A 16,393-nucleotide genomic window follows, 5' to 3' on the forward strand; every position below is an offset into this window, starting at 1 on the left:
GAGTTCGGATGATGTGGCGATGTAAAAAACAACTTGCTCGGATTTCAGTGCCTCCATTTAGCCCCTTATTTATAACATTTATATAGCACCCACATTAGTTAGTAAAACTTGCTTGGTTAATGGGCAGGGGTTGGGGTCAGGTCTCTGGATTTAGTCTTGCCGCTGTCCCTTCATTCCTCACTTGTGATTAGATTATAATACCATTTACACAAAGGCCTTAACATTCCGCTCTAGGACGTTCGGCCGTGGCCATTTAACTGCGACCAAATCGCCACCGCCACTGGGACAACTCGCGCGTGAGATTTAAAAATGTGTCCTGGCTGCTGGTGGCCGCAGAGTGTCCTGCGGGGCGCACACAAGCGGCGCACGCTCACGAAATGCTGTCGGAGCGGCAGCAGCACGAGCTGCCCTGCGGCTGGGCAGGACATTTAAAGATGGTGGCGAGTTGACCAGCGGCAAGACGTCCTGGTGGCGGAGCACCGGTGGCTATTTGGACGCGGCCAAACATTCCGTTCCCTTTCTGTATATTGTACCAGTAGATCGGGTTTGCTACACTACGAATATTACCTTTTGTCATGTTGCCCACCATCGCTTATTCTTTCCTGCAGGACATGCAGACTTATCCCAAACAACCACAATTGCCCCACTGAAGGTGAAATGAACTGAAGGAAATGCCACGGAGGTTACCGCTTACCTTGAAACCGGGGTCTGTAAAATATATTTGGGTTTTAGGTAGGCTGAGGCACTGGTCATAGCGACAAACAGCAGCAGGCTTTGGGGGAAACTTGCATTCTTCTATACAATTTTCCAAAAGCAACTGCAATAAAAGAACAAATCACAAACGGAGAACCATACAAAGTAACAGGACCATACGTTCTGAAGGACGGGAACCGGACATCCTCGCCTCGACAAGACTGATCGGCCACTTTTGCAGTGACCTTTCACCTTTGTGTTTCAGTATGTTAAACAGGTTCTTAAAGGAGCAATCCAAGCAGTCTCTTTCCTTACACTGGGTTGAAGCATGGGGTCTCCGTAGCTGGACCCCATTAACCTTAGCTGCGTGGGACCCCCCCTGCTACCGCAGATACTTACATCCATATTGGATGCTAGTGTCTTGGTGGAGTTTAAAGCCTCCGGACATGCAGGCCAATAGGAAGCTGCTTCCCCATTGGCCTGAAGGGGGTGGGCTTGAAAAGCCGCCGTTACATGATCTCTGCTAGCGGCACCCCCTACGGAGTTCTGTATCTACGGAAGCAGGGGGACCCCGGAAGTAAAATCTATGGATTCAGCTCCAGAAACGCCCTGCTTCAATCTGGGCTGGGGGAACGGTCAGCTTGGATTGCCACTTGAAAATGATTTAAGAAAACTGTATTGCACAGTCTTCTTTTACATGCACTGTAGATGAGACGAGCGCAATTCTATCTTACCAAATGCCAGTGCAAAATTACAACGCTATATGGTTTAAGATGTATTCACTCGTTCCCCTCCTACACCCCAGAGGTTGCAGTCTGACTCGGTAGCCCTGTTGCAACTTCTGAGACAAACCAGAAAGTCTTGTTTGAGAAGCACCACAAAAGAGGGATGTAAGAAACATGTATTTGCATGTGGGTACAAACCCAGACACTGCGAGTGTCTGTGACAGACGTAAACAAGGGGTGTGGGCGTGGGATAGTATATTATACATTTTCACAAAGGATCTTGTGCACTCAATGTTTCCTTCATAATGCTGGGGGAATTTTATTTCTGGTTTCTGCCAGGTTTAATTGCACTGAATTGCAGATAACATGCATGCTTCATTCATTTAACCCTTTGGGCACTGTCCCATATTCCACATGTTCCCTTGTTGTTCAGTCCCAGCCTGTTACCAGCTCTTGTTATAGTGGCCATGTTTAGTGCACAGGACAATAAGACTTATTTTGCATTTAATGTACAGTAAATGGAGTTTACCTTGACGGGATTAGTGGGATGAATAATACTTTAATCAAAAAGATGCAACCAACTGTCTTTGTTAAACAACTTGGATAAAAAAAAATGACACATTTTCACTAATAAATGGCATGATCGTTTGAAAAGCAGCACAATCATTTTGTACTTTTCCCCAAGTAATGTATGGCCAATTACTTTCCCTAGCAGCACTCCTAAGGTATCTAGGGTATTGAAAGAGTGTTACTGATGCATTATGTTACATGGATAGGTATGAGCTCACTAATTCTGTTTAGACACACCACTATACACACAGACACCACTATACACACACACACCACTATACACACACACCACTATACACACACACTATACACACACACCATATATTTTTTATATAGAATGAGTAATGAATATAAAAAGTGTCTAACACAATATAGTGTCATTAAAGTCACCATCAGGCAGTTTCCTGCCACTTTCCTGGGTTTTACCTGTAATTTCTCTGTCCGGGTCTCTTCTAGGACAACAGATGTGGTGGGCCATGTTAGCACTCCCGGCACTATCTTATGCTTTACCATGGTGTGAGACTTCACATACTGATTTAAGGCGTCTGAAAATCTAAACAAAGTTTTTCACTTTCATTATTCACTTCCTTGCAAAGGTTTCCTTTCTGTGCTCCGTGTGTTTCTTGGCAGAACATCAGCTGCCAAACCTTGGACAAAAATCACTGTGTAGCCACAGATTTGTGCCTCTAAAAAAGGAAACAAGTAGTTCTGTTTTTATACAGGGCGATGAGGACTAAAGTTGTCCTTTCAAATCAGAATATTCTGTAGGCCCTGTGCTCGCCAACTGTACAGAGCCATGTATACTGTATCATGTATACTGAGGCTCGCCAACTGTACAGAGCCAGGTATACTGTATCATGTATACTGAGGCTCGCCAACTGTACAGAGCCATGTATACTGTATCATGTATACTGAGGCTCGCCAACTGTACAGAGCCATGTATACTGTATCATGTATACTGAAGCTCGCCAACTGTACAGAGCCATGTATACTGTATCATGTATACTGAGGCTCGCCAACTGTACAGAGCCATGTACACTGTATCATGTATACTGAGGCTCGTCAACTGTACAGAGCCATGTATACTGTATCATGTAGACTGAGGCTCTCCAACTGTACAGAGCCATGTACACTGTATCATGTATACTGAGGCTCGCCAACTGTACCGAGCCATGTATACTGTATCATGTATACCGAGGTACGCCAACTGTACAGAGCCATGTATACTGTATCATGTATACTGAGGCTCGCCAACTGTACAGAGCCATGTATACTGTATCATGTATACTGAGGCTCGCCAACTGTACAGAGCCATGTATACTGTATCATGTATACTGAGGCTCGCCAACTGTACAGAGCCATGTATACTGTATCATGTATACTGAGGCTCGCCAACTGTACAGAGCCATGTATACTGTATCACGTATACTGAGGCTCGCCAACTGTACAGAGCCATGTATACTGTATCATGTATACTGAGGCTCGCCAACTGTACAGAGCCATGTATACTGTATCATATATACTGAGGCTCGCCAACTGTACAGAGCCATGTATACCGAAACTCGCCAACTGTACAGAGCAATGTATACTGTATCATGTATACCGAGGCTTGCCAACTGTACCGAGCCATGTATACTGTATCATGTATACTGAGGCATTCGTGTTTTAACACAATAAGCTTTGTAAGGTTTAGTCGCTTTCCCAACATGACAATCATTTGCACAATTAAATACAGTAGTTTAATATCAAATCAAAAAACAAAATGTTATTGATAAAAAAAAATGACAAACAATAATGATTAATCTTTAAAACCTTAGACATTTTGAGAGCAACACTCAAATGATAAAAAGGGAAGCCAAATGGCCAGAATTGAAGTGTATTGTATTATTAGAGGCCTGGAAATGCCACTGGCTTTAAAGTGAGTGAACTCGTTTGAGTGTAACGTTTGACAATTCACTTTTATTTCCATTACCACAGACACCAAAAAATGAGTTTGCAAGGAAACGGATCTGAAAAAGGTCATGCACAGTACTGTCATACTATGCACCCACACATACTTTCAATGATGGCAGCGCAAAAAATATAGCCAACTACCATTACACCCTCTAAGCCCCACCAAACAAGAATAAAACAGGACTAGTTTGGCAGTAGTGATAAGCGGTTATAACTGGATTACAGGGCGCTGGGGATACCAGGCATGGAATCCACATAGGGATACAGAACAAAGATCTGCACGGCATCTTTATATCGCCAGCATGGTCACAGGGGGTTAACGAGAGGCGCACACCCAACAGGCAAACATTTTTATTATAAGCATTTATTAATATTTTTTGTAAAATAAATTGATCAAAATCATTGGTTTTCTTAGAGAAAAAAAATCCTTAAAACAGATTTCCAGTGAAAAATTAATAGGTTTCTTTTCTACGGGTTTTGGCAATTCTAATCTCATTTAGTACTTGGTAATCCTTCCCTTAAACTCACCGAGCTAATGGTGGGAGTTGAATGAAAATAAAGTCAAAGTTGTACAAACTATAAATAAACAATTTGCCTGCATATACAGTCCAATGGTTTCTCTCAAATGAGAAGTAAAACTAGAAATATATATTTATTAAAATAAATAAATTACTTACCGGTTTTGTCTAAAATAAACATTTCCAATCCCATAAAAGACCAAGCAATTAAACTTCTCCTTGCTGTATTGATGTATAATTCTTTTTAACTGGTTTTCAGCCTCCGTTAATTCCTTCAACGAAACCACATTAAATAGAAGGGGGGGGAGGGAAGAGAAAAGAAAGGTCAAACCACATCCTGCAAAAGTGCAGCAAAGAGCAAAACGACGGAAGTGAAAGACGACAAGAAGTTCTGAATTCTATTCTTGGACCCATTCAAGATCCAGCTGGAATGATGAAGCGTGTACGACTCACCTCGCAGTGCCCGATGCCCAGCAACGCGCTGGCGTGTCCATACAGGAGAACAACATAGTCGATAGTTGTAAGATGCAATTTCTGTTATAGTTTACGGGGGGAAAAAAACAAATATATATATTTTAGCTGCAATGCATTAACATAGAAAAAGTACAACGACTATTAACCCCTCGGGGAAGCAGCGTGGGACCGCGGTGGCCATGTTAAAGGACACTGAAGAGGAGGGATCCGCCTGCCTCGTTTCCGCGTAGGTTAGATTGCTCTATGGGAACGCAGGATGCGATCGAACACGCCATTTGAAGATGACGCGGTCACTACATGGGGCCCCGGGAGTGCCTGTCTCGCACTACGTAGTTACCGCGTCATGCCAAGTAAGGGGGTTTTATTTCGCTTAAATCGAGTCCAGCGTTGCCATGGAGCGCAGGACACTTGTTAACCTGTAAGGAAACAGAGGATCCCTCTCATGTCCTCCAAAATGCCCGAGGTCACGTGACTGCACTGTGTCGGAGGGGTCCAGACTCCTCCAGCACTCAAAGGGTTAAACAAAGTATGTCCTTCAGCTATAAACTGCCTCAAAACTAGCAGGCTTCCGTAATGGGGTTAGTGAACATACATGTACTTTGTGTCACCACTACATGGAAGTAGCTGGACAGGCATGTAGACTGTCGCTCTTGTATACATGTTAAATGTTTTTAGTACACGTGAACACCTATGAGCGCCTTCACGTGGTCCCCAAAGCTGCCTTACCTGATAACCACAAAGCACTCTGGGATTCTGGGTAATGGCATGCAAATGAGAACTCTTAGGCCCATATTCACACGAGGGTGCAAAGCTTTAGCTTGCACCAACACCCATTCAAATGAAGAGGAGTTAGGGCGTCCGAAAGCTCAGCACCTTAAGAGAATATGGTTTTTCCTCCTTATCCACCAACATGGATCCATTTAATTGAATGCCTGCTGTTTTACCATGGAGACATTACAATTGAAAAAATATATACATTTAAAAACAGACCCCCTCGCCCGTGTAAATTGCCTATATTTAACACACAACATGCCACTGCCATTAGTTCACTTTGATGCAAGAAGGCGCTGCCCCTGTAAATTAACTTGTGTGCACACAAGAGCAGAACCACATCCGCCAGGTCCAGAGATACTGTACATCTGCAGTTAAAGTCCTGAGATCGGCACAAGCCAAATAAAATGGAAGCTCGCAATGAAGGCCAAAAAGTAACAGGAAGGCATAGATAGGCTTGACTGGATCGGCAATACGTCAGGACAGTTTCATTTTCCACCGAACACTGGTTAATATTTACTGAATCAAGAGTGGTCTGTTAACAGCAAAAGAAATACAACATTTCTCATTGAGGGATACTGCCAGTTTAAGCCGAGGACACATTTGTATTGTTCCTACTTGCAGGTATGTTGGACTACAGGACCCAAAAATATAAAACCAGTCAGCCAGGCTGTTTGGAGCAAAGCCACTAGGCAAATGAGGCAAGCCTGTACCAAGAGTGTAAATACACAACCGGACACCTGAATACTAAATAAGCTTTGTGGTCAGACATCTTGTACCACATAAACTATAAGACAGACAAGATACAGAAATATTAGGCGAGGACAGGTGTGATGGTGTGGTGTGAGAGAGGTGTGTGTGTGTGTATGTGTATGTGTGTGTGAGAGAGATGATTGTGGTGTTTGTGTGTGTGTGTGTGTAACATAGCTGTACAAGGCACTAGTTATTATTGTAGAACCCTGCAAGTCCTTTCTTACTAGATCAGGCCAGAGAGCTCAGTGGTGCAAATCTATCACACAAGGACCTGTTGTCCTATTATCTGTATTGTTACCATGCCTAAAAAAGGTGAAGATGCTGCGAGAAACGTCTCTGCATCACTTGCTTACCTTCAAGATGCAAAGTGCCACATCATTATGAGAACATCGTTAAAGCAATTAACAGTGTGCTCAAATATAAAACATGTCTAAAATTACACACACACACAGAAGTCATGCAAACTAATTACCTTGAGGTCAAATGGTTCTAAGATCTCCAGCAATTCAGAAAAGGCCCCTTGAGCACTGTGACAGCGCCGGTCTGTTAGGGCTGCATACGCCTGCCGCACAAGGGACTTCACCAGTTCTTGCAGTGTCGATAAATCCATCTACAACAGCCATAAAAACAAACAAACCATGGGGTAAAACGTAACAACTGCTGGCTCCACCCGTCCGAAATATTAAGGAACTTTACTACAGACACAAACACCAACGCTGGCTTCAATTTACAGACAGCAGCAGCGCTAATCCAAACAAATATCTGTTTGCTCGCTGCAAAATCAAGGCCACACAAATGTATCTGTCTGTACAAAACCAACACTGCAGCTTGAAATTGATACAGGATATCCATGTGCCTTAACGAGGCAGTAATCCAAGATGTGCATGGTTTTTTTTTTAAAGTAGGATTGAAGCAGGGGGTCCCAGGGACTGAACCACATTAATCTCCGGTCCGGAGACCCCCTGCTTCCAGAGATACTTGTCTCTGTAGGCGGTGCAGGTGCACCCTTTACGAAAAGCAAATATCTCGGGAAGCAGGAGGTCCCCCCAGAGCTGAAATTAATGGGATTCAATTCCTGGGACCCCTTTCTACAACCCCATTTAAAATTACAAACAAAAACATGCACAGCTTAGATTACTGCAAAGCTTGTTTGAAAGCCAAGAATATATGTTTTTATTACATTAACATTATATAATAAGTGGACATGTCGCACCCTCTAGGGTAAGTTAATTTATCCATATTCTCTGTGAAATTTATATTTGTTTTTGTACTTAAAATCTATGATTGATTCTTACCTGTTGGACCTGAAACCTCTGGACTTTACACTAAGAGGATTCTGGGTAAGGAGGAAGACTTGTTCGAATACTTGGCCAGGGTGAACCGGCAAGGGATGGGTTAATGTTGTTTCAAGGATACCAGGCAGGATGATACACAGACACACACACACAGACACACACGAAAGCTGCAGTAGTATGTGATGCAGCATATACCCTGCTCAAACACACGAGAGGGAAAAAGGGGGAGGAAAGAAACCAAAACAGAATGTATGGGGTGGTGCTCACAGGGAATAGAGGTAATAGTGTAGTGAACAAGGACAGACAAGAATCCCTATAATGTGGCACAAAAGAAAAAAAACGCCCTAATCAAAACAAATTCTTTATTGGATTACGTAAAATGAAACGGTTTGGAAACCACTAACGCAGGACAAAACTATAAAGAGAGACCGAAGAGGTGTGGGGCTGGAGTACTAGTATAACTAGGGTGACCAGATTTACAAAAGAAAAAAAATGTTATAAAACAAATGATATCACTAACTGGGCCCCTTCTCCTTTGTCTCTCTACCCCGCTCTGTCCCCCCCTTCTTTCACACCCCCTCTTTCTCTCTCCCTCCCCCCATATTCCTACATTCTCATCACCCCTACATTCTCATTCTCCCCTCCCTTCCCCCATCCCTTCCCCCATTCTCCCCTCCCTTCCCCCATTCTCCCCCCCTCTCCTCTCCCCCCCCCTCTCCATTTTCTGTCTCCCCCCCCATTCTGTCTCTCTCTCTCCCCCCCATTCTGTGTCTCTCTCTCCCCCATTCTCTGTCTCTCTCTCTCCCCTCCATTCTGTCTCTCTCCCTCCCCTCATTCTCTGTCTCTCTCTCTCCCCATTCTTTGTCTCCATCTCTCTCCCCCATTCTTTGTCTCTCTCCCCTCCCCCATTCGCTGTGTCTCTCCTCCATTTTCTGTTTCTCTCCCCCCCCCATTCTCTCTGCCTCTCTCTCTCCCCTCCATTCTCTGTCTCAATCCCCCCATTCTCTCTCAATCCCCCATTCTCTGTGTCTTCCCCCATTCTCTGTGTCTCCCCCCCATTCTCTGTCTCAATCTCCCCATTCTCTGTGTCTTCCCCCATTCTCCGTGTCTCCCCCCCATTCTCTCGCTCTCTCCGCCCCATTCTGTCTCCACCATTTTCTGTCTCTCTCCCCCCCATTCTCTGTCTCTCCCCCCCATTCTCTGTCTCCCCCCCCCCCCATTCTGTCTCTCTCTCCTCCCCATTCTCTGTCTCTCCTCCATTTTCTGTCTCTCTCCCCCCCATTCTCTGTCTCTCCCTCCCCCCCCATTCTGTCTGTCTCTCTCCCCCCATTCCTGTCTCTCTCTCCCCCCCCCCATTCTCTGTCTCTCCCTCCCCCCCCATTCTGTCTGTCTCTCTCTCCCCCATTCTCTCTCTATCCCCTCCCTCATTCTCTGTCTCTCCCACTCCCCTCCATTCTGTCTCTCTCCCCCATTCTCTGTCTCCCTCCCGTCTCTGTCTTCCCAAATTCTGTGAAACCCCCCATTCTCTCTCACCTCCCCCCCACCATTCTCTCCTCCCCCATTCTCTCTCTCCCATCCATTCTCCCTCTTCCCCCATTCTCTCTCTTCCCCCCCATGCTCTCTTCCCATTCTCTCTCTCCCCCCATTCTGTCCCCCCTCCCTTCCCCCCATTCCCTCTCTCTCCCATTCTCTCCCCCCCGTTCTCTCTCTTCACCCCCCCCATTCTCTGTCTCTCCCCCCTCCATTCTCTGTGTCTCTCCTCCATTTTCTGTTTCTCTCCCCCCCCCATTCTCTCTGCCTCTCTCTCTCCCCTCCATTCTCTGTCTCAATCCCCCCATTCTCTCTCAATCCCCCATTCTCTGTGTCTTCCCCCATTCTGTGTCTCCCCCCTCCATTCTGTCTGTCTCTCTCTCCCCCACCCCATTCTGTGTGTCTCTCTCTCTCCCCTCCATTCTGTCTCTCTCTCTCCCCCCCTTCTCTGTATCTCCTCCATTTTCTGTCTCTTTCCCCTCCATTCTCTGTCTCTCTTCCCCATTCTCTGTCTCTCCCCCATTCTTTGTGTCTCTCTCCCCCCCACACACTCTGTGCCCCTCTTCCCATGCTGTGCCTCTCTCCCCACTGTCTCTCTCCATCCTGTGCCTGTGCCTCTCCTCATGCTGTGCCTGTGTGTGTCTCTCGCTCTCTGCCTCTCCTCATGCTGTGCCTGTGTGTCTCTCTCTCTCTCTCTGCCTCTCCCCATGCTGTGCCTGTGTGTCACTCTCTCTGCCTCTCCTCATGCTGTGCCTGTGTGTGTCTCTCTCTCTCTGCCTCTCCTCATGCTGTGCCTGTGTGTGTCTCTCTCTCTCTCTCTCTGACTCTCCCCATGCTGTGCCTGTGTGTGTCTCTCTCTGCCTCTCCTCATGCTGTGCCTGTGTGTGTCTCGCTCTCTCTGCCTCTCCTCATGATGTGCCTGTGTGTCTCTCTCTCTCTCTCTGCCTCTCTTCATGCTGTGCCTGTGTGTGTCTCTCTCTCTCTGCCTCTCCTCATGCTGTGCCTGTGTGTGTGTCTCTCTCTCTCTGCCTCTCCTCATGCTGTGCCTGTGTGTGTGTCTCTCTCTCTCTCTGCCTCTCCCCATGCTGTGCCTGTGTGTCTCTCTCTCTGCCTCTCCTCATGCTGTGCCTGTGTGTCTCTCTCTCTCTGCCTCTCCTCATGCTGTGCCTGTGTGTGTGTGTCTCTCTCTCTCTCTGCCTCTCCTCATGCTGTGCCTGTGTGTGTCTCTCTCTCTCTCTCTCTCTGCCTCTCTTCATGCTGTGCCTGTGTGTGTGTCTCTCTCTCTGCCTCTCCCCATGCTGTGCCTGTGTGTGTGTGTCTCTCTCTGCCTCTCCTCATGCTGTGCCTGTGTGTGTCTCTCTCTCTCTCTCTCTGCCTCTCCTCATGCTGTGCCTGTGTGTCTCTCTCTCTCTCTGCCTCTCCTCATGCTGTGCCTGTGTGTGTCTCTCTCTCTCTCTCTCTCTGCCTCTCCTCATGCTGTGCCTGTGTGTGTCTCTCTCTCTCTCTCTCTGCCTCTCTTCATGCTGTGCCTGTGGGTGTGTCTCTCTCTCTGCCTCTCCCCATGCTGTGCCTGTGTGTGTGTGTCTCTCTCTGCCTCTCCTCATGCTGTGCCTGTGTGTGTGTCTCTCTCTCTGCCTCTCCTCATGCTGTGCCTGTGTGTGTGTCTCTCTCTCTGCCTCTCCTCATGCTGTGCTTGTGTGTCTCTCTCTGCCTCTCCTCATGCTGTGCCTGTGTGTGTGTCTCTCTCTCTGCCTATCCTCATGCTGTGCTTGTGTGTGTGTCTCTCTCTCTGCCTATCCTCATGCTGTGCTTGTGTGTGTGTCTCTCTCTCTGCCTATCCTCATGCTGTGCTTGTGTGTCTCTCTCTCTCTCTCCTCATGCTGTGCCTGTGCCTCTCTGTCCCCCCCCCCCCCCCATTGTGTGAGTGTGTCCCATTCTGGACCATACCTGCATGGGTGGGGGAAGCCATCTTGAGCCCTGGCAGCAGACACCGGAAGTTCTCACTGACACTTCCGGGTCTTACTGCTGGGCTCCGCAGTTCAGACCCGGCCCCTGCTCTCCTCCATGCATTGTCTGCTCTCTGCTGCCCTCCCCTGCTCTGATGGTCAAAAGCGGAACAGCCACACAAAAAACGGAACATTTTACAGGATGCAGGGCAGCCGGGCAGAGACTAAAAAACCGGGACAGAGGTTAAAAAAACGGGACTGTCCCGGCTAAACCGGGACACCTGGTCACCCTAAGTATAACGGAGGTTATATATAGCTGTTACTAGACCTAGTGTCACATGAATGGTGTGGGTATTGCCTATAGATCACCTGAGCAGACAAAGTGTAGTCTGATAATAAACCTCTAGCCAAATAATGGGTGGGTGTAGGTATGCAGCGTGCTATCAGAGTAGGAATATCCTAGTACCAGACAAGAGTAGGTTTAGCCAGTATAATCTGAAGCCGCTATATATAGTGTGTGGAGCATGGAAATGGCGAATCCGTCTAAATAGGCATATGTAATTCCCAGTCTGAATATTGTTAGTATAGTAGCTGTAAAATACAGGCCGAATGGAACCTGAAACATCAATTAATATACAAACTGCCATTCCAAGTGATTACTCCACAGATGGGAATTCCTCTGATTCAGACAGCTCAACCCAACAAAAACAAACACATAGAGAACGCTAAGAGCTATATGAACACTACATCTAAAAAGGCCAAGAATCAACTAGCTCCATCCCCTCTTTTTTAGAGACAGAGTTTCTACCAGGTCCACCGGATCTATATATAAGAGGACGAGGAGGGGCCGGGGGGGGGGGGAGAGAAGAGGGCCAAGGAGCAGAAGACAAAGGAGCTTCAACAAAGGGGGTTATTACAAACCGACATACAACTAAATGACAATTTCATCATTAACCTCACTCCTCTAGACCTAACAGACCAACATATTAGGGTCCTGAGGAAAGGCCTTTCCTTTTCCCCCACGGCCACAATGGACCTCTTTGAGAATGTCAAAGACACTCCGCTCTTTGCGCGAAAACTTCTGTTGCATAAATATTTTAAACGACTATAGTTGAATAAAGCCAAACAGGCAGGCATGGAAGGACCAAGCGATTTAGATGCAGTCTGCAATGATACACTCCTTAGTCTGTGGGAGGAAGGTGAAACCCCACCTGGGAGGGGTCCCTATACACAACTCAAACCTCCCAGCAAATTTACACCAGGAATGTACAATAGCAGCAACGTTGACACATTTGTTAAACTTGTGGCACAAGATCTGGGTAAGATAAGTAATGTCAGACAAGATGGCAACATGAACCAAAAGGAGAGGGAAGCACTAAGGGAACTGTCGGATAATTCAAACATAAGGATAAAACCCTCCGACAAAGGGGTCAATATTGTTCTAATGCAAACGGACAATTACATTAAAGAGAACATGAGATTACTCAGTGACGTGACTTGCTACCGTGTTCTCGATAGAGACCCAACAGTCAAGTTTCAAGAAGAACTTAAACTGATTCTGGATAAGGGTCTGGAGGAACAATTAATCTCGGAACACGAATACCAGCTTATGTTTAATAAAACACCACAGACAGCAACCTTTTATACACTCCCTAAAGTACATAAAAACAGATCCCACCCTCCTGGACGACCAATTGTGTCTGGAATAGGGAATATAACAGAAGGGCCGAGTGTATACTTAGATAAAGTCCTGAGACCTTTTGTTCTCATGCTCCCCTCATAGGTCAGGGATACACGAGATGTGTTACATAGATTGGAGGGGATAACGGTTGAGAAAGGCACCCCTCCTGTGCAGTTTGGATGTTGAGTCCCTGTACACCAGCATTCAACACTCTGTTGGTGTACAGGCGACACAGCATACTTCCTACAAACCAGGGGCACACTGCACACTAATCACAATCAATTCATATGTGACCTATTGAACTTTGTATTAACACACAATCATTTCTTGTTCAATGACAAAGTCTACCTCCAGGTACAGGGTGCCGCCATGGGCACAGCATGTGCCCCCACATATACGAACCTGTACCTGGGGTGGTGGGAGAATAAGACTATACTGAGTGATACACTCCAAGAGTTCACCGATAACATCATTCTTTGGCTACGCTACATTGATGACGTGTGCGTCCTCTGGAAAGGGAGCAAAAAACAGTTTATCAGGTTCGTGGAAATTCTCAATACCAACAACCACAATTTGAAGCTTACACATGAAATCAGTGAAAAGAGTATAGTCTCTCTCGACCTATGCATCAGCATTAACGCAGAAGGGGTAATTAATACAACCACCTACTCTAAAAAAAAAAAAACAGCCAGGAACAGCTCTCAGAGCAGACAGTCATCATCATCCTGTATCCCTGATTAAAGGGATACCCACAGGACAGTTCCTGCGAATAAGGAGAAACTGCTCTGGGATAGCCAATTTAAAGATACATGCCGAGACTATGCGTCAGAAATTTCTACAACGGTGATAATGTATATATCAGTGGGGGGACTCCATTATGTCTCACATCACCTGAAGTTTAATATGTCCAAAACAGAATTAATAATCTGCACCCCTTCCACAGCTACATCAACACTCCCTCGCTGTCAACAACAACACAATCTCCTCAGCACCTTAAGCCCGCTGTTTAGAGGTCATCTTTGACCGATCTCTCCTTCAATCCTCACATTCAGTCTCTGACAAAGTCCTGCAGTCTCCACCTAAATCCATCACCAAGATACGCCCTTTTCTCACTCGTAATGCATCTAAAATCTTAATCCATTTATCAGGTCCCACCTCTATTACTGCAACCTTCTCATAGTTGGCATTCCTTGTCCGCCTCTCCTAACTCCAATCCATCCAAAATGCCGCTTCTAGACTCATCTACCTCACTCACCAGTCCACTTCTACAGCTCCACTAAGCATAGCCCTACACTGGCTTCCCATATAGTGTCTAGAATTACTTTTAAAACCTTAGTAATGACTTACAAATGTCTCAACGACACTGCACACCCCCCCCCCCATACATCTCAGCCCTCTTCCACAAATACATATATACACGCACCCTACGTTCTGCCCGCGACATCTGCCTTTCCTACCGCCGTATTACCTCCTCACTCTCGCAAGACTTCTCCCATGCTGCCCCCTCAAGAATATTCTACTACGCACCATCACTCTCCCCCAGCTTTCAGATGTTTAAAGACAAACAGTAAACTCACCTTGTCAAGGAAGCCTACTCACCCTACCTCCAACCCCATCGGGACCAGCTGTGTGGCTGGACCAATATCTACCCTATGTAGCCTTAATGTCTTCAGCCATTAGTCTGGGCCATAGTCCAACCTGAGCCACACCTTAACCTACAATGAGCAGCCTCACCTTCTAGTTTCAATCTTGTCCCTCATTCTCTCGAGTAGATTGTAAGCTCTCACGAGCAGGGCCCTCACTACCTCTTTGTATCGGATTGTCCTCACCTGTATGTAACGGTTCACGTTTTTGTATACATAACCGTGTAGCCCGTGAATAACAGACTGTTAAAGTATGGATCCAATACCAACAGGACAGGCTTTACAATGCAGAGTTATCATTTTATATCCGGAGGTGTGTTACATGTGCAAAATCTTTTTGGCTCATTCAGCTAGATCACGTTTTATTTGCGAATAGATTTGCAAATAAAGAACATAAAAATGCAGCGTTATATATAATGCGTCCTTCTGCTTGTCCCCGAACCACATCATATCCCAACACTGTTATGGAGCCATCAGAGAAGTCAGCATGTTTCAAACTGTATATGAACAGGACTGCGGCAGGGGAAATCAGATGTTGGACACCAGTAAAATAAGACAAACAAAGACCACATACTGGGCCACAGTGTCTCAAAGCACCAGATTGCCTTTGTGACGCTACACAGAAGATATAGCAGAACCGCTTACATTCACAGGACATACAAAGTACAACAGCAGAAGAGCAGGAACAAGGCCTTTCGGGCCAAGAAGATTCAGCAGAGAGACCAACATCAGAACCTCTGCCACAGGAATGATCTTTGGCTCCAGCACACACAGCCTGGCATAGGCTCCTTATCAGGGAGACACAGTGTAGCCGTGTCCCGCGCAGAACAAGGTATCCCAGAATGCATTGTAACAAAGCACATAGAACTGCGCCAGCAGATGAAATATGTTGGCCCCACCCCCTTTTTTGCACGCGCGTAATACCACCCGCTAGTGCGCGTCACGCTAAAACGCGCACTACATCTGTAGATCGAGACCAGTAACGGCACCAGAGGAATGTATAGGATTACCACATAGGTATATGAAGTAAATGCTGCACACCTTAAAAAATTGTTAGAATGATACAATTACCGGTGCTCCCGTGCTTGAACGAAAGCCTGTTCTGTTTCCAGTCCTAGATCAGTAGTAAAAGGAACACAGGGCACAACGGATTTCTGCAAATCTAAACACTTTTATCGAGCCAACACAACGTTTCGACCTCAAAAGGTCTTTATCAAGTGACATAGTGGCACTGTCACACGATAAAGACCTTTGAGGTCGAAACGTTGTGTTGGCTCGATAAATGAGTTTAGATTTGCAGAAATCCGTTGTAGGATTACCACCTGCCATCATGGTTTCACTTGTGCCTTGCGACGTCAGATCTATTTTCACACCGTATATCCTTTGTCTAGGGCCTGCATTTTTACCTGTTATTATTAGAATGCTGGTTCTCTAGAAGTGTAAAATAATGTATATATTCTGTGTGTGTATACCCAGCATGATTGTCGAGTAGTTGGGGGCGGGGTGGGGGGGGATGGGAAGGGGAACAGAAGAGGCTTTAATAGCTCTGTACAGACTTAAAACACCAAAAACAGAAAAAGTGCAAGGAGAGACACACAATAAAAAAAGCTGTGACGACAGATCTGACGTCAGCCTCCGCAACGAGGACGCCGCGAACAGCGGGTCACCTGCAGCTGTCATGACTGGACTTTACCCATAACTGGTCCCCCCTGGGCCTTTTAACACCCCCACCTCATCTTGTCATCTGGGTGTGTGCGAAGCCCCCCCCCCCCCCTTTTCCATCGGCTGGGACCAGGTCCAATAACAACTGGATCCTGATATGGGGGAGATCAGAACATGTA

The 16,393-nt window shown here is 46.2% G+C and overlaps 1 protein-coding gene across 5 annotated transcripts in view; it reads right to left on the reverse strand.

Annotated features, from left to right (window-relative positions):
* Positions 1-16,393, reverse strand: part of TTC3 (tetratricopeptide repeat domain 3) — a 102,236-nt gene that overhangs the window by 44,199 nt on the left and 41,644 nt on the right. For all 5 annotated transcript variants that reach the window (XM_075593766.1, XM_075593767.1, XM_075593768.1 and 2 more), the window contains 5 exons: positions 6,930-7,067; positions 4,913-4,993; positions 4,619-4,731; positions 2,415-2,541; positions 695-817 (listed from right to left, as the gene is read on the reverse strand). In XM_075593766.1, coding sequence (XP_075449881.1) covers positions 695-817; positions 2,415-2,541; positions 4,619-4,731; positions 4,913-4,993; positions 6,930-7,067 — 582 coding nt within the window. The remainder of the gene's footprint in view (positions 1-694; positions 818-2,414; positions 2,542-4,618; positions 4,732-4,912; positions 4,994-6,929; positions 7,068-16,393) is intronic.

This window comes from Ascaphus truei, chromosome 3, assembly GCF_040206685.1.
Source record: "Ascaphus truei isolate aAscTru1 chromosome 3, aAscTru1.hap1, whole genome shotgun sequence".
Taxonomy (NCBI): Eukaryota; Metazoa; Chordata; class Amphibia; order Anura; family Ascaphidae; genus Ascaphus; species Ascaphus truei.